General features: G+C 43.1%; 1 protein-coding gene across 6 annotated transcripts in view; it reads left to right on the top strand.

The window, feature by feature from the left end:
- MCF2L2 (MCF.2 cell line derived transforming sequence-like 2) overlaps nucleotides 1–22,587 on the top strand; it is a 181,087-nt gene that overhangs the window by 126,294 nt on the left and 32,206 nt on the right. For all 6 annotated transcript variants that reach the window (XM_055723577.1, XM_005438482.3, XM_055723576.1 and 3 more), the window contains exons 16-20: nucleotides 12,166–12,232; nucleotides 13,384–13,499; nucleotides 14,800–14,869; nucleotides 19,757–19,849; nucleotides 20,346–20,438. In XM_055723577.1, the coding sequence (XP_055579552.1) occupies nucleotides 12,166–12,232; nucleotides 13,384–13,499; nucleotides 14,800–14,869; nucleotides 19,757–19,849; nucleotides 20,346–20,438 (439 nt within the window). The remainder of the gene's footprint in view (nucleotides 1–12,165; nucleotides 12,233–13,383; nucleotides 13,500–14,799; nucleotides 14,870–19,756; nucleotides 19,850–20,345; nucleotides 20,439–22,587) is intronic.

The following is a 22,587-nucleotide window of genomic DNA, read 5'->3' on the forward strand; positions in this document are numbered from 1 at the left end:
CCATTGCAAAAAATATCACAAATATTTGATTTACATTCAGAAATAGAAATTTGACAACACTTAAAACTAGCCAGAGTACTAGGCCAAGAAGGTCTTTACCACTGTGCTAATTTTTGCAAGTCAGTAGATGTTTCACTCTCACTTCTTTCATGTCCAACGCTATCCAATGTTGATGTTTATTCTAAGTATAGGAATCCGTTGCACTGCACACAGTTCTGTTTGGTTCTTTCTCTTGTTTTTGAAGCCTCAGATATTAAAAAGCTGCTATTTTCAATTGAACTAGATCTCTATCTAAATTAGATATATTTATAAAAGCAATGTTTTTTTAATTTTTATTAACATAATGAATTCCACTGAGTATTTTGCTCTTACACACTGGTATTTTGCTGTTTCAGCTATTGAAAATTTTAACTTCTCATCTTCCAGGCACTGTGCGTTTTTTGGTTTTGCAAGACAGATATGGAGTACCCATGCACAAGTGCCACCTTTGCTGGCTCCACATCAGTCATGCAGACAGGTTTTCTGCAGTGTAATAATTTTGGGACACCAGCTGTTATTTATGGATGTGGGTTGTTGGGTTTTGTTGAGGTTTTCTGTTTGTTTGTTTGTTTCCAGAAAAGCTCACTGGAGCTCACAGCTTTAATTCTATTTGATGGTTCTAACTGATCTTTGGGGGAAAGACTCCTGCTTATCAGGACAGGCACCTGTGATAGCAAATCCTGTCACAGAAACAAGATCTGGGAGTGGAAGTGAGCCAGTGAGTTTGTTAGAAAAGAAACACAGCTACGGAAACAAAAATCCTGAAGTAGTTTTATGTTACCATCTGAGCAGGATGAACAAATAATAACTGTATGAGCAAAAAGCCATTGAGGTTTAGCCAGAGGAGATAATAATAGGTTGCGGTAGTCTCTAGATATTATTTCTACAGTTACCAGAAGAAGCCAGCTCATATAAATACCTGTTGGCAAAGTTTTGTTGCAACAAGTCAATGCAGTGCAGCATTAGTTTATACTTGGTTAACAACATTGCTAGTTGCTATTTGCACAGTCCAAAGCAGTATCAATAGCTACATTTGGTCTGTCAGCACAGGCAGTGACAAGAGAAATGCACCACTAGAAGTGCTAATTAATACCAGCATTTACCTTGGTTTCAAGGTTTTGATTATGACCTTGGCTAAAACCAAGTCTCTTCCTGATGCTTTGCTGTCCTTTGCAGCCCCTGTATTCTTACCCTTGTTGGAGAGAATACTTTATGCAATGATTTTTTATTTTTTTTTTCACTTTAGCATGGCATGACTAACTTGGCCAGAGGTCAGAGAGAGCACTAACGACAAAGTAGAAAGTTTTCCTATTACTTTTGCCTTTCTTATCATACTTCTTGTGCTGGTACTGCAGTGCCTCTCAAAGCTAGGAGTGTTGGAAACTGGCTCAATGTGTGAGACCTTAGTAGTGCTGCAGGGCCACAGGATGTCAAGGCTGCCAAAGCAAGAATAATCTGCCCAAAGGAAACTGTTGTGAACTCATACCTGCGGGAAATGTGGTCTTAGTGTAATCAAGGCCATGATGTTTCATTAAAAACCCAGATCAAGAATTCACAGAAATGTGAGCTAGTTGTAACTGTTTCCCATAACAAGAAGTTTCCTTTGCTGGAGGAACATCTGACAACAACGCATCAGTGGGCCTGTGTGCGTTCTCTCCCTGCCACAGCCACGTCCTAATTCTGCCAAGTTATGGTAGTAGCAAAGGCCCAGCCATACAGGGTGCCGTGCCAGGTTAGTGGTGGCTGAGCCCTCTCGGCTAGGACACACAGTAAACTCCCTCTGCAGAGGGGAAGCTGGCCTTGCTTTCCCGAGCAGTGTTTCACATCACTGTTTCCACACCAGGAAAGCTCGTGGGTCAGGTATTACTGGGACCAGAATATTCCACTTTGGAGTTCTTCTAATCTGGGGAGTCTGTTTCTTTGTGAAAGGAGCAAGTATACTCCAGTGGAACTAAGGTTTACTGGTAACAAGGATGCCTACAGATAGGACCTTAGGGATTTCTCAAACTCCATGGAAACCTTAGACCTTCAGGTCGCATGTCTTATCCTTCACCATCTGTGCTGAGATGGCCTGCTTACTTGGGAATGATTCTTATGAAGACCTGTCCTTGTGAGAGCTGCTCATAAAGTTCAGCCAACTCAGAGTTTTGTTGTCTTTGGACTGTTGCCATCCAAACCTCATATTCTTGTAAAATGTCTCCGAAATGAGGAACAATGGAATGTGGAAGATCTCCCCCCTTTACTCACACATCCCAGTTACACCTTTTTTTTTCTCTACTTCCCAGTCATTAAGGGGAGTGTTCGAGTCCTTCCTGTAATTACAATGCTGAGTCCAAAGTCGAGGCTGCAAGCTGCTTCTATTCTGAAATTACCTCCAAATCCTGTCAGACACAGCCAGCTGCAACGGGCCCATTTATAGGGTGCAAGTTCTCATACTTACTGGCCAAACCACGAACAGTCCCTTAGCACCAAGGGCAAGATTTCAAGTGGTCCCTCCTGGCTCCATCTCCCGTTTTCATGCTGCTCTGTGAAGGGGAAAGCAAATACAAGAGCAGGTAGGATGGCAGATACATCAGTGCTGTGTCTGCTGCTGCCTCCAAGGGAACAGCCTGCTGATTTAGGTGAGTGAGCAGTGTGGAGGCTAGCGAAGCCCTGGGAAGCTGGTAGAAATCTGCATGAAACTATGCTATGTGGTTTGGACATGGACACAGAAAAAAAGAAAGACTGAAGGAACTGTGAGTTATGTTTGAAACTTCGAATACAGTAAGGGCCCATATCTCTCATCTGCCATTGATTAGCTTATATTCTTAATTTTTCTAATATGCTTTTTCATTCCTTCAATCTTTCAACTTTTGTTTAATTTCTGATGTTACTGGCAGGATGTTAGGGTGAACCCTGGTGGCTGTACTTTCCTCTTAGCAGTTAGAAAGACAATAGGTGCTACATTTGTCTTAATTTCTTATCAACAGTACAATGTCCTTAATGTAAAGAAGTTCTTAGGAAGCATTCAAATGTAAAGAGGACTTACAAAGCAGCTGGTTACCAGAAATTACTTTTAACCTGGTCATGCTTGTTAAGACCCCACAAGGGAAAAGGGGAGCTGGAAGAACTGCCTGTGACAATAGCCTTGTCAATTGCCGCATCATATTTTCCTTAAACATGATACTCACAGCAGGTGCATGTTGAGTTACCCTCGCTGCCCTGTGACAGTCACCAAGGCGAGCGGCTCTGGTGCCAGCGGGGTCGGCAGCCGAGCACTCCAGCATGGCACGTAGGGGCTTCCCAGGCTGGGGGAGCCTCAGGGGAGCGGAGCAAGCCACCAGGAGCTGGCAGCTCCTGTGACAGCAGCTGATGGGACCTGCTCGGGGCCAGGAACAACGGTGGCCAAGCCCCCTTCCCCCTCCCACACACACATTAAGAGAAGCCCCGGGGAGTGTGAGCAACCAGGAGCCACCAACAGGGTGGGCAAACAGGGCCTGGCGTGGCCATTTGCGCACGGAGGGCGCTGGAGCCCTGCCAGCTCCACCAGGCAGCAATGGTGCCCACCAGGCAGCAATGGTGCCCACCAAGCGCTGTGCCCACCGTGCCAGAGGCGGCTGCCCAGGCAGAGCCCGGCGGGAACACGCAGCCGCCCCGGTGCTGGGCCGGCAGCGGGGAGCGGGCGGTGGGAGCGCCCGGGGAGAGGGGAGCACCTTGGCTTAGGGACCGAGCTCCGGTGGGAGCTGGGTAGGCTGAGGACAGCAGGGAGAGCAAGAGGTCGAGAGGCACCTGGGATGGCTCCCTACCTTCCCTGGGACAGGCCCCGCAGGCGGACAGGACGCAGACACGGGGGTTCCCTGCCCTCTCCCCGCCCGGCTGAACGCAGCGGCTGGCGGAGCGGGGGGCGATGGCGACGAGCCCCTGCCCGGCGCAGCAGGCGCGTCTCCTCTGGGACTGCCCCACCTGCCCCGGCGTCCGGGCACAGCGTGTGTGAGGCGCTGCCACTGGAACCAAAGTCCATCCAGCATGGAGGTGCCGCCCTGGCTAAGCCAGCCTGTGCCCGGCGTCACAAGGCCATCGCTGCAGGAGCTCCTCCCGAGGGGAGCAGAAGGCCCCACGTGCAGACTGGACCCACCTCTCAGCGGAGCCTGCGGCCTCCCTGGGGCCCGGCTTCAAGGTGAGAAGAGAAAGCTTCCTGCCCTGGTGCGGCCCTCAGGTTATATCCATTACCGGTTTTTCAGGCAGAAGCGATGAATTTGCAGCAAGAAGTCCAAGGGCAATCCAGAGAGACTCCAGGACCTTGGGACAACTGGTTAAGGGATCGGGAGCACAAGCAGTGTTCTCCTCTGCCCCTTCAGCTGCAGGGAGCGATGGGGGGAAGACACAGGAGGAGCCGACAGATCGATACCTGGCCCCGAGCCTGGTGTCACCAGCAGAATTTTGCGTTTTATGATCGTGGATTGGTTCACCACAGGCCTGCTGGCAGCAGGCGGCGTACACCCGTCTCAAAGGGGGAAAAGGATCTTTGCACAGGAGTTAGCAGAGCTCATTGAAAGAGCTTTAAACTAGATTTGAAGGGGGAAAGGAATAAAACCAGGCTTGCTAGAGATGAGCCTGGGGGCAGCACGCCGGTGTTTGAGGGATGGTGTGCTAGCGAGGTCCTTCGGTCTGCTGTCTCAGGTGGAGATCCATACAGCAGTGGACACGGGGGTTACTGATGTGTTAGAAAGTGCCTGAGAATGGTCAGGTAGGAATTAAGGCTTCTCCCCACCAAAAAGGTGCCGGGATTAATAACCCAACCACACCAGTACGCACAGCATGGGCAGCAAACAGGAGGCGCTGGAAGCCGTCGTGCAGCAGGAAAACGGTGATGTAGCTGCCATCACAGAAGCATGGCGGGATGACTCACAGCACCGGAGTGCTGCAGTGGATGGCTGTAAACTCCTCAGAAGGGATAGGCAAGGAAGGAGAGGCGGTGGGGTAGCCCTGTACGTTAGGGAGTGTTCGATTGTCTAGAGCTTAATGACGGTGACGATAGGGTTGAGTGTTTATGGGTAAGAATCAGGGGGAAGGCCAACAAGGCAGATGACATGGTGTGAGTCTGTTATAGGCCACCCAACCAGGATGAAAAGCAGACAAAATATCCTGTAAGCAGCTGGGAGAAGTCTCAGAATCGCTAGCCCTTGTTGTCAACGTACCACATGTCTGCTGGAAACACAATACAGCAGGGAGGAAACAGTCCAGGAGGTTCCTGGAGTGTGTGGAAGAACTTCCTGACCCAGCCGGTGAGGGAGCCAGCTAGGGAAGGTGCCCACTGGCTCTGTTGTTTGTGAACAGAGAAGGACTTGGGGGTGATGTGGTGGTTGGAGGCCGTCTTGGGCATAGGTGGTCACAAAATCGTACAGTTCCCAGTTCCTGGAGAAGGAAGGAGTGGGATCAGCACAACTGCTACCTTGGACGTCTGGAATGCAGACTTTGGCCAGTTTAGGAGGCTGTTTGACAGAGCCCCTTGGGAGACAGTCCTGGAGGGCAGAGGAGTCCTGGAAGGCTGGACGTTCTTCAAGAAGGAAATCTTAAAGGCACAGGAGCAGGCCGTGCCCGTGTGCAAGAAGGGCTGGAAGGAGGATCTGGAGAACTACGAGAGCTACGGGCCTGTCAGTCTGACCTCGGTGCTGGGGAAGGTTATGGAGCAGATCATCGTGAGTGCCGTCATGTGGCATGTACAGGACAGCCAGGTGGTCAGACCCAGTCACCACAGGTTTATGAAGGGCAGGTCCTGCCTGACTAACCTGATCTCCTTCTGCGGCAAGGTGACCTGCTTCGTGGATGAGGGGAGGGCTGTGGATGTTGTCTTCCTGGACTTCAGTAGAGCCTTTGACACCATTTCCCACAGCATTCTCCTGGAGGAACTGGCTGCTCGTGGCTCGGACGGGTGTACTTTCTGCTGGGTAAAAAACTGGCTGGATGGCCGAGCCCAGAGAGTGATGGTGAATGGTGTTACATCCAGTTGGTGGCTGGTCACAGGTGGAGTTCTCCAGGGCTCAGTACTGGGGCCAGTTCTGTTTAATATCTTTATCGGCGATCTGGGCGAGGGGATCGAGTGCACCCTCAGTAAGGTTGCAGATGACACCAGGCTGGGTGGGAGCGTTGATCTGCTGGAGGGCAGGAAGGCTCTGCAGAGGGGTCTGGACAGGCTGGATCGATGGGCCAAGGCCACCTGTGTGAGGTGTCAGGTCCTGCGCTTGGGTGACACCAACCCCACGCAGCGCTGCGGGCTGGGGGCAGAGTGGCTGGGAAGCTGCCTGGTGGGAAAGGACCTGGGGGTGCTGGTCAACAGCCGGCTGAACGTGAGCCAGCAGTGTGCCCAGGTGGCCAAGGAGGCCAACAGCGTCCCGGCTTGTATCAGAAACAGTGTGGCCAGCAGGACCAGGGCAGTGACCGTCCCCCTGTACCGGGCACTGGTGGGGCTGCACCTTGAACCCTGTGTTCAGTTTTGGGCCCCTCACGACAAGAAGGACACTGAGGTGCTGGAGCGTGTCCAAAGGGCAACGGAGCTGGTGGAGGTCTAGAGCACAAGTGTTACAAGGAGCAGCTGAGGAACTGGGGTGGTTTAGCCTGGGGAAAAGGAGGCTCAGGGGAGACCTTATCGCTCTCTACAACTACCTGAAGGGAGGTTGTAGGCTGGTGGGGGTCGGTCTCTTCTCCCAAGTAACAAGCAATAGGACAAAAGGAAACAGCCTCAAGTTACACCAGGGGAGGTTTATATTGGATATTAGGAAAAAATTCTTCACCAAAAGGGTTGTCGAGCATTGGAACAAGCTGCCCAGGGAGGTGGTTGAGTCACCATCCCTGGAAGTATTTAAAAGACAAGTGGATGTGTCACTGAGGGACATGGTTTCGTGGTGGACTTGGCAGTGCCAGGTTAATGGTTGGACTCGATGATCTCAAAGGTGTTTTCCAACCTAAACAATTCAACGATTCTGTGACATCCTGGAACAGATAAACATTTCACATTTCACCACTCATGGCTTGGTGTAAATCTGATTATGTCATTACCAGTTTTCTAGGCTGTAAGAGTACCTCAAATGCCATTAAGTCCCTTGTGCCATATAGTGAGCTCTCTACTTCATCATTTACCAGCCTCGCATGCTCACACAGTGAGTGTAAAAGTATCTCCTTTATACTCTCTCAATGCTTTCTTCTGCAGCAGCAAGACATACTTATGTAGTTCTTTAATTTACTGTTCTTAAATTGCATCTTTGTCAGTCCAATTCTAAGGCCTGTGGAAGGCCCTTGACCAAGTGCACAGCTTTATATTGTTAACAGTTTGACAAGATAACGATTTATGTGAACAACCTTTAGTGTTTGAGATTTTCCTACTCTGGTTATTATTTAGAGAGCAATTCAGGTAAGTTACTCTGGGAGCACTGGAGCTAAGGAAGGCTCGTTTCTGATGGGTTTGTGCTGAGCGTTCCTGGTGGCAGCTGTAGCACCAGCCCTGTTAAAGAAAGAAATACAGAATAACACTTTCAGAAGAATAGTGTTGTAATCGTGTGAAATAACATCGGGAAACTGTAGGATGGGCACAGATAGATGGATGGATTATATCATGTTCATATCGTCATTTCAACCAGGCAGCCTTGGAAATAGAATTTGCACCCACCAGCTTTTTGCAGAAGCATGAGAGAGAGGTATTCTGCTTGGGGACAGTGGGAATCTTCAGCATAAAGCTCCTATGTTACAAGTAGGAAATCTCAGAGATGTACTTGGTCCTGGGAACTGAGAGGCAGGTGTAGAAATACCTCTAAAGCATGTGTGCTGAGTCCGACAGAATGCTGGATGTTGGGTCATATTTCTCTTTTTTCATGTGGACAAAATTTGTGGTTGGGAAAAGACTACAGTTAAAAACAAACAAACAAAAAACAACAAACCCACCAGAAAAACTGAGTAGTGAAAGTCTTACTTGGGCAGCAAATCCTGCTATCTCACTGAGGGTAGGTATTGGAAAATGATTACCCTTTATGTACAGACTCACGGTTCAGAGATATGAAGCTCTTGAACTCTAACCAGGAGCTGAAGGAATATTATCATTATTCTGTCTCAGTTTCATTGTCATTGAAACTGAGATGATAAAATGGCTAATATCACCCTTACAAGAAGTGAAAGTGTTAGACAAATTCTTCATAACATTTATAAAGCCAAAGCATTTACTTTTAATATAAATCTGCATATACAATTAAGTTAAATAATAAAATCAAATAGTCTTAGAGAATCGTGTTAGATTTTATGACAATCCCGTAAGTACAGTGGCAGTATCTTAGGAGTTCTACCAAACTTCCTCTAATAAAACATTCCTCATACGTGATTTTTTTTTAATGCCCTGAATAGGCAATGTTTCCAAACAAAACCAGAATTAGTAAATCAATAAACAGATTTCTTACAATGGGGATTCAAGAGCTGGTGCTCTATGTTAAACTAGGATTCAGAAAAGATTAAAATAATTCATTTTTGCTTCATCTTTAGTAGAAAGCTGGATAGTAAAATACCTTAAAGGCCTCTGTTCTACTTACTGAATTACTGTGAGTTGTGCTTTTGACAGGCACCGACTGTTGTTTGTTTATGACAGTTACTAGGAAACCTATGGACAAATTATTTACTTTTCAGGTATAATTGTCAACTAAGTATTGGGTTTGCTTCGAAGTCGGTCCTGATGTAATCTGTTAGGTAACAGACTAAATAACAACTGGAAGATCTATATCTTGTTTGCAGGTAAATAAACATCTTTCAACAGTAAGGCTAATTTAAAGATTAATTTAAAACTGAAAAGCATAAAGTTTCTCTGATGACTTTGTCATATCTGCTCTGTTAAATTGTTTTTTTAAACAATGCAGAATCTCTTTGGAAATATGAACCATGAGCATTAAATAAACCTCGTGAGGTTCCAATTGCCACAACATTAAATTTTAAGTCTTCTGTATCTGGAGAACAGAAATAATAAACATAATTTGAGGTTTCCTTAAAATAATTATGGGTTAGAGTTGAAGTTAAAAATTATATTTCAAAACTTCTAACTGATGGAACAGCTCTTTCAAACAGTGTCAAACCTGTTCTCCAATTCATTAAATAAGTGCAGAGCAGTAGTTCTTGGGTCTACCATGGGAACCTAGAATATAACCATCCTTTGGCTCTGAAGAGTGCTCAAAGTTGAAATATTTCTGTGTACCAGTGCAAAGACCATAGCTGTGTGCACAAGTAGGACATATGCACAGTTTCTATGGCCACACCATCATCCCAATGCAAATACAAGGTTTGCATAGGAAATTATACTTGCCTGTGTCTGTTTTATTGTATCTACTATTAGCTGCCTACCTGGACAACTGAATCTCCAATTTTCTCTGTGGAAGCTGGTAACCAGACATATGTAATTTCAGCTCCTTAGTTTGAAGTAGATAGTGACCACCAAACATCTGTCTGATTCAGCAAGTTTCTGCCACTAGAGCTTGTGTTGTAGCTTGATAACCGTTAGTGGCCTGAGCTTGATGAGGTATGATAGTTCACTTTGATAGCCAACCTAAGTTTTTTACTCCAGAAACAAGTTGTTAATTGTCCTCATGATTTCTTTAGCACTGCAAGTGGTAGTGATGCTAAAACAGTAGCAATCTGCTTGTCTCCCTTTACATCTGGTCTGTGCAGTAACTTCAACAGCTGTTAAAAGGAAAAGTGTATTTAACCATGAAAGTTTTATCTATTTCAGTCAACTGTAAAAACAAGTGCTAATATTTGTAAAATAATTTTGGGGACAAATGGCCCCTTAGGCCATTGTGCAATTCCCATGAAGGTGCATTAAAGTAGTATATGTAGCTATATCATGAGGAGTAATCTAGTACTTTCAGCATATCCCAAACACATTTTCCAGCTCAAAGGTGTGCAAATTCTGGGGAATGTGGGCAGAGTTCTTCCATGGGTTAGAGTCCAACATGATGTGGCTTTATCAGGTCATGCAAAGTACTACAGAATCACTTTGCACTTGTGTTTGTTCAATAGTATTGCTGGGTCATGAAGGGCGATAAGATTTTTTTCCCCGTTGCTAGGTGTGGCTTTCCTGTGCATAAATATCTCAATTTGAGATCAATGTGGAGGTTAACTAATTGGAGTCAGGGCTCCCAGAGTGTGCAGGGTGCAGCCCTGACCCAGTTCCCTACCTTGTGGTAAACACTCTGCAATTTTGTTTTTACTTAAGGCATTGTGGCAAGGTACCTATGAAATCCTAGTTATTTTACAACAAAATTTGAAATGTTATGTGTCAGTTGAAGGTAAAGTCTAGTTTTTTCAGTTTTTATAATGTTTCTCAAGCAGTGGTCCATAAAGCAGTAATAGCCAGTGTAACTGGTCCCCACCTAGCCTGCAAAACCATATTGCCTTGAAAAAGACTGGGTAAACCTGAAGCAAATCAATGAATTATTTTAGTAACCTGGTAAGGTTTTAGTCAGTGCTTTTGCATTTCAAGCTGCCCGAGATGTATTTTACTTTCAAATGCCTGTCTGAACCATTTAAAGAAGGCTTTATCAGAAGCAGGATTGATTTATTAATCTCAGAAAGGACATCTTAAAAAATGAAGAGAATGACAAAATCCCCTTACAGTGGATGCAACAGTATAAACGTGGTTCATGACGTAAAGGGCTAATGGGGTCTGGCTGATGACATGACTTGTGTGATAGATAAAAAACAGGTAACCAGACATAAATATGGCAAACTCTGAGCAGGTGTGATAGAAGTGACCTTGCAGTCTTTGTATTTTCCTCTAGAAAGCAGCCTAGAAATGCTTCAAGCTTCTGGCAGCAGAGGAGCAGATTTCTATCTCCACCAACCTCTTGGAGAGCTTTTTACCGTAATACCAGAGATCTGTGTTCTTGCCAAAAAACAGGGTTTCTGTAGCATGTACTCTGGAGGCTACCCTCCAGGCACACCATGGTGTCTTCGGCAGTAGTGTGCTAAACTAGTACATTTCCAGCAGAAAACCTGGGATTGATAGTATTGATTGTATGTATAAAGTGGCAGGTACCCCATGAGGTAGAGGGGTCTCCAAGCACAAGATACTTTTCTTCTTTCTGGCCATTACTAATTCCATCCTTACCCTAATGTATGTACAGGGAGATACTGGACAAATGCACATGCTGGTATTGACGCCAGTAGTTGCCTAAACTTTACTAGGCTCATGTTGTGTGCTGCTGATGGCTGACCATAGCCCATTCCTCTAGACATTGCTCCCTAGCATCCCTCTGGTGATGTGTTTTGGCTTGATGTAGCTGTGTGGTTACAGACTCCTGTGGAGCATGGAGCAGGAAAGGGATACTAGGCGTTAGTCCCTTTCTACTTGAAGAAAATGCTCAAACTTCTAGAAGAGCTACCCTGAAAGTTTTGTTCATAAGAATATTAAAGACAACGTTCTCTTGAGAATATGAGACAATTAACACATAAAAAAGTTGAGGGATTTCATGCAATTTTATTTTAAAGTCTAATTATTTATTTTTCCAAAAGTGAATTGGTTACATTCATGTTTCTGTGAAATAAATCAATTATCTTCAATATATGTCCTCAAGTTACCTAGGAGCATTAAACTAATATTAGAAATGAAATGTCCAAAACATAGTATAAGTATTTTATTCTAAATTACTTTCATGTTTTCAGACCTCTGACATCATTCTGTTTCCTGTTTTTGCAACATAGTAAAGAGAGGCTCCACCAATTTTGTTTATTTTATAGAAGAAAGCGAAACAGAAATGTAACACAGCCTTGGGAAATGTAATCCCTTTTTACTGAGTATTGTTAGTTATTATTAGAAGAGAAAACCACCTGGGGCATTTTAAATCTTTTTATTCAGATTTGTATGTATAAGAATGGCAGAAGCGACCGAGATGAAGTTCAAAATGGGCTGAAAAAATAATAGTCCAAGGCATGTTTAGGACTTTCAAGCTTATCAACAAAGCACAATATTGAAGTATGGAGAAATGACCTTCAGAGGTTTGGGTTTTGTGTGTGTAGTCAGAGGCGTAAACAGGAACATGCAAGGAATACCATTTTTCTTTCATGTGTGCTTCGTTGAACTGTTAGTAAACATTATAACTCTCCACCTTTCTTGTCTTTTAGCCACATAATCAATGAGCTGATAGAAACAGAACGGGTTTATGTAGAAGAGCTTCAAAGTATAATAGAGGTAAGAAAATCTTCTGAAATGACTTCTGGTGTTTAACCTCTAAGTTATCACTGCAGATGCACATCCTTCATGGGCTGAACTCTCACCCCCCACCTTATGTCTCTGGTAGCAAGATAGCTCAGCCTTGGAGATGGGAAATGAGAAGGTTGTTTTGAACGTCTTTCCTCAGGGCTTAAAGAAAGAGTCACCTTTCCTGAGCCCACCCCACAGCATCATAAAAGTTGCATGGTTCTCAAAGTTACGGACAGAGCACTAGTCAATAAGGTGCCTTTTCAAAATTTCACCAACAGGCCTCAGAAACATCACCCTTGATTTCTGTGGGGCCAGACACTAAATTTTTTGGGAATGTAGGTTTGGAAAATCATTAAGAAAAACGAAGGCCCCCTTCCGCCTCTTGTTTATTGTCCCATGCAGTGTCCAAACACAGAAAAGAACAGCTCACCCTGCAAATGTAACTCTTGACCTTTGGAAACTCATAGGATACCAGGATACTCAGTGTGTGTGGAGTCTGTGGGAGGGCGGAGGCTGAGTAGGGCTCAATCATTCTTGTATTTGGGTGGGACTTGAAGGACTGAGTATTTTCTTTTCACAGCCACGTGGTTGCTTCTTTATTGGATTTGATCTGTGGGAGCTTATGGCTCTGGTAATTGATACATGACTTGAGTATAAAATCTGCGCTCAGAATGTTCTCTTGAAGTTTTTATTGAATAAACATAATCCAGTTTCTACAAGAAACAACTAAATAATCAAGCCAAATACTACTGTTCAACAAATAAACCCAAACTAACCCCTTTGCAATGAAGCTGCATAGCAGAAAGATAAGTGTCTATCAACTTTAGCAGTTTCCATCCCTACGTGACCAAAATGGCTTTTGAATCCTAGGGATATAATTTCATCTTTTTCGTTGACCCAGTAATCTGTCCATTTGTGGTTAAAAATATGTTTGCGCAACTATCAGGGGTAAAAGCTCTGGGGAAAATCAGAAGCATCAGAAAGTAATGGGAGCAACAAAGAAGCAGGCGTAGGAGAAGCCTTTGTATACTCTGTTGAGAACAAAAAGCACATGGGCTTTGGGGCTTTTCAGTATCTCAGACACAGTACTAATTCCCTGGTAAAAACAGGTTGGTTTTATTTTCCACTTTTTTCTGCAGGGGTATGCTTCAGAAATGGACAATCCCAATTTAGTACATCTGATTCCATCTGCACTTCAGAATAAGAAGGAAATTCTTTTTGGGAACCTCCCAGAAATCTACGAATTCCACAACAGGCATGTGGGAACTGGTGGTTGTCCTGTGCCCTCAAGTGCTGCTGTCATTTCTACTCCCTTTCTGTGGGGTGCTTTGTCATATTCACACATTTGCAGGCAGGAAAAGTCATCCTCACTTTGCCTCTGTGTGTGTCCTATAAAACCCATGTGTGGAGAACACTTCCGAGATCATCTATTTCATCTTTTTTTTGTGAAAGTTTATACCCTTTTGTGCATTTACTAGTGACTTCCCCTGGCATTATCCATTCTGAACGTCCCTCATGGCATTTTACTACCTCTCTTGGTACACTGGTAGATGTCACAGGACAAAATCCTGATGTTCATTCTCTGGTAAAACTCTGTGAGGATATTTTCTTAGTGTTCAGTTTATTTGTCCTATATTTTTGTTATCACATCAGAAGACATGATAGATTTGATAGCATATTTCTTAAGGGATTTTATTCTTCACATGATCATAAACCTTTCCAGAAGCCTTGTTCATGCTGTGGACAAGGGGATCTAGTGCTTAACTGCAGCACACCAGTTATGAACAAGATGAACCTCTTTTCGATCCTTTTTCAAAACAAAAGCTTAGGGCTGCTACTGTAAATTTCCTGCTTTTCCTAGCCTTGATTAAGTAAAACTGGCTGTAACCAAAGTGAGAATTTAGGAATTCTTTTGGATAATAATTGCCTGTAAGTTGTAACAAACAGTTGAACAAAATAAATCAAAAAATCCCTCTCTTGAAAGTTTAAATATTATGCCAGATTAGTTGATACATAGTAGAAAAAAATATTTTCCTGTTTACATATTATTTTGAAAGAACATGTCTTCCATTTGGAGAATGACATTCCCCTCACTTTAAAAGCCTGGTCTTTCTTTCCCTAAAGGCTTAGTGGATTGACTGCCACTGCAGAAGCCTTTGGACTATATCCCATATTTGTACTGCTTGCTGATTAAGCAACTGCATCTGACAGAGCTTTTCTGTCTTTTCTAGCAGTTCTGAAAAATCCTCATAACCAAATGGGAAGCAGGTGTTTGGGCTACATATTGGAAACAAATCTTAACATCCAAAGGAGCCAGATGTATCAGATGCTTGTGAGCAGATGAAAACTTGATAATATTGGTGACTCAGGCAATCAGCTGTAAACCACCTTCCATTTTTCTAAAAGATATATATTTATTTGTGTCAGAATTGTTACTTTCCCCACTGAATCCTTTTACTACAAAAATGTAGTCTTTTAGCTGGATGCACGCAGAAGCTGGCACACAGTGCAAGTGGGATGTTATATTACTGTTTGCTTTCCTTTCTCCCTCTTAGGATTTTCCTTAAGGAAATAGAAAATTGCATTGAAAACCCTGAGCTTCTTGCCCGATGCTTTTTGAAAAGAGTAAGTAAATCCTCTTGCAGGTTTGTATGAATATCTGTGGTTTTATCCTACAGTACTTACAGATTTACTCCTATCCTTTCACTCTGCTTTTGTGAATGAGGGGAAACTCACATAAGCAGATATTCCCAATTTGAGCCACAGTTAACAAGTGTCTATTCTGAAATCTGAACCTTTACCTGTTTTACTGACAGGAAGAGATCTGTTACTGGTGTTTTACCAATGTATTTCAAGCCCTGGTTAAAAACAAAAAGAAGAATCAGTGATCCAAATGTTTAACGTGCCTTTCATATCAGACAAATCTATACCAGCAATCTGGTGTAGCCCAGACACCACCCTACTGTAAATAAGCAGAGAATGGTATCACAGCAGATTGCTCTGAGCGCAGACAGTACATCCTGTTCCTGCCTTGTCTTACCTGTCTTTCCTCTGCGCCGTTCAGGACACTTGGACTTAGGACACCTGGAACTGGTCCAGCAGAGTCTACCACCTTGCTTGTGTGGTGAAACCCCACCAGCTCCCTAAGACTCTGTGAGGCTGATTCCTTTACTCGTTCACATAATTCAACAACCATGTAGGATTCTCCCCTCTCTTATGAAGTGGGGAGGGTTAGCTGTTTAAGAGTAGAGTGAGCTCAGTTTCTGAGAAAGCCTGAAGCCAACAGGCTTTGGTCAGATGCATGTGTCTGTGTCTTCTCTTCCTGTGACTTTCAGTGCCTAACTGCTGCAGCTCCCTCCGAGAGCTTCTGTTGTGTCCTTCCCACCGCTCCAGGTAGCACGACTGTTAGTTTGGTTTCCTGTAACATAACAAAAGGTGCTTGTTTATATAAAACTCATTCAGAGACCCTACTAATATGAAAAAAGCTGGTTTAGTGGGTTGCTGCCATTTTCATAGTCTGACAAAACTGCTTGAATAAGACTCTGTTTTGCATGGAAATGGCATGAGAAACAGGAAAATCTGTCCTCTTCACTGTACTCTAAGCTACCTCCTGCTTCTACTGTATACTACATCTAGCATTTGCTGCTTTTCCAGGGTACATGTGAAATACTTTTTTTTTAACAAGGTACTGTATGAAATACAGACAGATCTGGGTGAAACATGCATACCCCAGTTGCCAGAGGTGTTGATCACTGCCCCATCTCTAAGATTTCAGTGGGAGCCATGAACATGTGGTACTTCCAAAGAGTATGCCCCCAGTTTACAAGCAGGTCAGGCTGAAGAGCATCATAGAAGTATAAATGTGATTATAAGTCCACTGAATTATTTTAACAGTGAAGCATTTAGAGCTTGAATAAGTGACATTAGTACAGAATATGTTGTTATCCTAAGATTCAGATGCTGAGCAGGAAAATATTGTGGTGAAATAGGATAAACAGTCTTTGAAGAATTCAGACTATTGAAATCCAAGGAGCATAAAATGCACTGTATCTTCCAAATATCCCTGGAATTGGAGCTAAAAAGAAATTCATGATACAGAGTTGATCCTATAATGCTGTAGAAAGTTCAAAAGTTCAAATTCTATGTTTAGATGTTGTAGCTTATGTCTGTCTGTAAAAACAGCTGTTGAGCCCAGTTCTCCTCGCTGTTCTACCGATATGAAATTAGCAGCACTAAAGCTATGGTTCAGGTGTGAAGTGAAAGAAAATCAGTCCCTCTGTCACCTTTGCTTATCAGTTTCTATGGCCTAGTCAAACAACACTAAATCTATTGAATAAGAGGTTAAATCATGCATTTGCTTTCTCCCCATTTCAAATTTCGCGCTAAGAAAGCAAAAGCCTCTCTCTTGCGATGTCTCTGCTCACACAGTAGCACCTTTGATTCAAGAACTTGCCCTTACATTCTGTTTTTAGAAGAAGCCACATGTAGTCCAGAAATGTGTTGTTTCTGTTGGAGTGCCTTTAGGAGGCACAAACAGAAGTCTGCTTGTGTGTTTGTGTTCCCCATGATCTGGCAGGTTTTTTTATGTCTTCCTGCTGAGCGGAGGCTTCTGGCTTGTGCCGTGAGTTATGGCTGTGCTTGCTTTGGCATAGGAGGAACTGAAAAAGCTGCTGCTCAAGGTAGTACCAAGTTCTGGGAGGAAATTCACATTGTTGCAGATTCACTTCTCATTTCTCCTTCTTTGTGTGGGTGTAACCATCCTGCCACAGCAGCATGGTGGGCCTGTGATTAGAGACAGACTGATTTTTAGATTCATACCTGAAGAATATTACTCTGTCTGATCATGCTGGGACTCTTCAGCTCTGATTCCAGAGCTGCTTGAAAGAGTCCTGAGAGCTGCAGCAGGACATCCCGGTGCCTGAACCCCTCCATCCCCTGCCAGCCATTAGTCTGCCACATCCCCACACACTCTCCCACCTCCACCAGTGCCACCTGGTCAGCTGTCCCCATGGATGTGAACCCTTTTTCTCAAGTGATGGCAGAAACAGTCTGTGGAGTCCCAGCCTTTCTCCTCTCTAACTTCTCTCCTGCAACATAGTAGCAGAATCAGGTGAAAGATGAGGCAGAAAGCCCCTCTTGTCCTCCCTCCCACTTCACCTGACATTCTTAGGGTATGATTTTCATATGAACTAAATCACAAGTAAGCCAGCTCAACTTTGCCCACATGGCAGCTATTATACCATCACCAAGATGCTTGACCTTGCTTGAAGCTCTGTGTGGTGAGGACTGCACAAGTGCTCAAAGAGGGGAGGGATGTTACTGAATACCTTGCAGGATGGGTCTTCCCGTGCTTTATCAGCAGAAAGAGAGGCACTCTGGGCTAATCTGCTAAACATGGGGCTGGGAAGAAGGAAAGCTTACCAAAGCCAGGCAAGAACGCTCAGGAAGAAAGGAAAGGTGTGTCAGACTGCTTACCAACAGGTACCAGGTGAGGTGTGACTCACTGTGGATTACCAGTTTACTTATTCATATTGCTAACCTTGGAAAAAGAGAGTAATTAATAGGAGCCAGCAGCTGGGGTGTTTGGTCATTCAGGGAGAAAGAAGTATTTAGAAAAGGAAGCTATCTGTAGGAGCTGGTCTGACAGGACTATAGGAGCTGGCCAGAAACCTGTGAGTTGGATTCAAAGGGCTAAATTCTAATTAAGCAAAATTTATTCATAAATCAGCAGTTAAAAAGATAATTGGAACTCTGCATAAATACCATGTGTGTGAAAACTTACAGAGATCTCAGGATGCAAACCACCATGGAAAGGAAAAGCATTACAGGAGAGATGAGCGTGGTGTAAAAGTACCAGCAATAAGTCAGAACCTCTGCATATGAAAATAGAGATATGTGGAACATTTAAGACTGGAGTTGGAGTAATTAGGCAATTAATTATTTATTGGCATTTTAGAGTCTGATTCTAGTAATTTCATCAGGAATTTCCTATTCCTTACACTATTACAAATCTTAAAGTTGTATTTAAAGATTTAAGTATCTGCCTGAGCAGATACCACTGATTTAGGCAGCAGTAGATTGCATTGGCATAGGGTGGTTCCACTATGACAAATTACTGGTATTGGTGGTTATTGTACCTTTTCTTTAAATTTAAATTGGTAATTTTCTCTTACTCCTGATAGTGCTTTTGACTGTTCCTGTCTCTGTTCTTTCCCAGTCCAATTAGGTTTCTGTGGGCCAGGAACAAATTGTAATGCTTGATTCCACTTTGTTATTACTTTTAGCTTTGTGGGTTTTACCCCCTGCTAACTTCCCTCCAAGGCAACACGTACAAACAATTCTATCTGTGTGGAGAAAGCTGCACTTGCTATGGAACAGCACCATTAATACTGTATTGAGTTGCAACAGAACTTTTTGCATTGCATAATCCTTAACAAAGTATGGCCTTTTCAAGGCATAGCTCTGCTTTCAAATCGGGGTCATCAGGGTGACATCCATCTAGGTCTATAGAGGAAGACAGCAGCAATACTGATTTCTTCTAGTAACTGTACAAAAGAAAATGCTTTCCCCGCACCAAGAGCGTGTAGGCACTGTCTAGTGGGTTGAAAGCACAGAGGCAAGAGCCAGGAATTGCCAAGATGCATTTTTGGCTCTGAATCTTTGATTCACTGAGGTCATATCCATTAGAGTAGGTGCAGACAAAGATGGGAAGCTCTCAGCCCGTCAGCCACAGCCAGCCCTGCTCAGGACTCTGTACGGCACTGCTCCGTGGTGGCAAGGCTGCTGTGCTGGGTGGGCACACAGCGACTGAGCCAGAGGAACACTTGTCTGTCAGCGTCCGCCCCTATAGCCAAGGGAACTCAAAATACACCTCTCTGGGCTTTTATAAAGATTGCCTTTGCTTTCGCTGAAGTCAGTGACATTTTCGCCGTGGACTTGAGTAAGAACACCTGGAATGTAGTCAAAGGTAAATAGAGGTCAAGTGAATCCACCTACTTCTAATTTGAATAGGACAGACAGAATTTAAGTACTTCCCCCTGCCTAGCCTGGGACATCAAGAAGACAAACTTGCTACTTTTTAATTTATTCTTGTACTATTGAGAGCTAGTGCTGTTTTCAAAGTGGCTCGGACATGTAAACCTTAGCTAAGTGGTGAGCATTATTAGCAATTACCAATCTGTGCCAATTGTCAACAAAATTTACATTACTAATGTCTTTTGTTTTCGGGTCATCTATCACCTCTCTGGAAGCTAACAGTTTTGCCATTAGCTTATGTGTCTTACAGTCTGCAGTCTCCTAGCTTTGTGCAAAAAGTGAGGACAAAACCCCCAAAAACTGCACTTTCAGGTGTATTTAACTTTGCAGGATAAAAAATGAGTTTGGTAGCTCCAGTATATTTTTACATACAGTTATCCCCGCATGTTAGCATGGAAAGTAAGAAAAAGTTAACTCAAGGCAGAAGCTCTGTGGATTCTTTTTTCTTACCTTACTTAAACTCTCCTTTCCTTGCAGAAAGAGGACCTCCAAATATATGAAAAGTATTGTCAGAACAAGCCAAGGTCCGAAGCTCTCTGGAGACAGTGTGGAGACAGCATCTTTTTTCAGGTACAATCTCATTGCAGACTAACAGTTCAAGACAATCAAAGCTTATTTTCCTTCTGTATCTCTTTCTTTAGAAAACTTAGAGCAATATTCAGACTTTTCTGCATGCTTCTTATATTGATGGCAGGTGCTTGGTATGTGTCAAGGTGCTCTCTACAGGATACTGGGTGGGTAGAGTAAGTAAGTAAGTAGATTTCCTGGACTGGAGCCTAACTCTTCAGGCTATACCCAAACCAAAGAAATGCTGGCTTCTTTACAAACCCCGGATGATTGCAATCTTATAAGCAGGGCATGACAGATTTCAACACTAAGTTGAATCTAAACATTAGCTCTTGTTTAGATATGTTTTCACTGTGGCATAAGTAACCTGGAAACTCCTATGCAGATGGAACAATTTTATCTCCCTATTAATTCACAAACTACCAAATGATAACGATCTTCTTGTCGTGCCTCTGTTTCAAGAAACAATTGTATTTTTCTTCCCTGCTGTCTCCTACAGGAGTGTCAGCGTAAATTGGATCATAAGCTCTCACTAGATGCTTATCTCTTAAAGCCAGTCCAGAGAATCACCAAGTACCAGTTGCTGTTAAAGGTAAGTTCTCTATGACGGTGCAGAGAATTGCAATGCAGAGCTTGTTTTACTTACAAAATTGTATATCAGAATTAGTTTCTAAAGGACTACCTCAAATAAATCCTCTTTCACTTCAACAAATACTTTCTAATGCTAAGATGTAAAATGGAAACAGTCAGAGAGGACTTCTATTTCAGAATAAGTACTGCTGTTACTTAGTACTTATATACTAAGCAATAACAGTATATTATTATTATACATACACTGCTATATACTGTATAAAGTAAATATTTTATATAGTATTTTATTGTCTTATGTATTGATTTATTTATCTTTAAACAGAAATTTAATTTGGCTCTGTTGGATCAGTATGTGGTCATACAGTTTGAAAACTCGAATTGACGCTTTAAATCCTGTGTCTAACATCCATCCCTGTTTAACAAAACACTTCCAGCTCTCTGAACCTGATGCTTTCCCATGGTTGTGACTCAAACCTTTTGGAAGGAGCCACTCCCTTTTGGTGCATCTATTTTAAAGACCCAGCTAGGAGCAAATTGTCTGTAACTTTTCCACAGGATGAATATGTGAACTTCCCTGTTGATTTGGTTGGAACTATGAGTGGTCCACGCTTGAAATTCTGGTCTGAACTGGGCAATGGGAAATACATGCTCTCAAACCAATGACATTTTTTGAAGATAGTGGCTTAAATTTCTGGCTTCATCTTCTCAGTTCTTAAAAATAGTATTTATTGACCTTCCTTATGGGAAGGTCATGAAGGTGAATTACATGCTGTTCTTAAGCCTCTGGACTTAATGTAGTGTCATGTACTGTCATTTGCAATAAAGATTTTAGGCTGCAATTTTATTTTCTAATGGCTACCATGACACTGGTCAGACTGTGCCAGTTTAAGCCCTGTGGGGATCTGGCTGGTCATTCACTTGTGCAGTGTTCCTGTGACCTGTTTATTGACTTCAAACAAAACTGTAGAATCCAAATATTGAACGGTGATATTAACAAGGATGCAACTTCACTGATTCCAGTAGATTTACATCAACGTAATCCAGAAGTAAATTTCACTCTATTTCTTGAAATTATTCTGTGACAAGGGAGAAAATGCCAAGGTCTTCAGAAGAGCAGGAGTAAACCAGATTCTACTTTTAATTTGAAATATGACTGTAAATAAAACCAAGATTAGATCAAGGAGTAAAATTTGCAGGCAAAACAGGTTGCAGCCATTGGGGTTGAAGCTGGTCAGACCAGTTTTCTACTTAGCAACAACACATTGGCAGGGATGTTTACTTTGTCAGGGATTATGAGATCTGTGAAGATGGTGTACTCTTTGCTGGCAGCAGGACATTTAAAAGTGTAGGAAAATGGGAGTCACTGAAAAATGGGTGACAAACAAGGACTCTTACAAGCTGTGTGCCTTGAGTGATGGGCAGACTAGATTTAAATTCTGAGTCACAGTTATTGCAGCCCTCTGGTTTCAATCAGTTTAGCTAATACTATATATATCGCTATAGAGAGAGCAGGGAGCCATTCTCACCCCAGAAAATGAGCAACAGGTACTATAGGAACGCATCCTGCTTTTACCTTCTAAACCCTGGTCATCCAAGCACTTGAGGAGAGGCTGCTGGTGTTTGGGGTTTGCAAGCAGTACCTGTTTGCAGCCCTGTTTTACAGGAACACAAGTGCCTCAGCTTTTGGATTAAATAATTTCCAAACTCAAAATGTGGCTAAAAAAGATATGCCTGAATGAAAAGCATGCCAATGGCCACCCCTGCTGAAGGGGTCCAATTCTCACTATAATAAAGATTACTAAAGTTAGTAGAAACTTGATTAATTCCTAGGTATATTTCTGCAGCATAGTTTCTGTAGATGCTGTAGTCAGCATAAAGAAACAAAACTGAACTCACTTCCTTTACAGTTCTTGGTGAGGTTCTGTTATTACGGGAATTTATTTCTTAGTTCCTTCACAGCTTGCATTTCTGAAGTGAAAACTGCATCCACCCAAATGCTTCTTTCGTTCCACTGTTAGATATATAGGACAGGGACAAGTCAATATGATTAATAAAGTAGTTATTTGATTATGGGTTCTGTCACTGGAACTATTGTCTCATTAGCAACCAAAAAATTTATTCTTTCACCTGATTAAGGGATGCAGATTCTG

This window comes from Falco cherrug, chromosome 11, assembly GCF_023634085.1.
Source record: "Falco cherrug isolate bFalChe1 chromosome 11, bFalChe1.pri, whole genome shotgun sequence".
NCBI classification, from domain to species: domain Eukaryota; kingdom Metazoa; phylum Chordata; class Aves; order Falconiformes; family Falconidae; genus Falco; species Falco cherrug.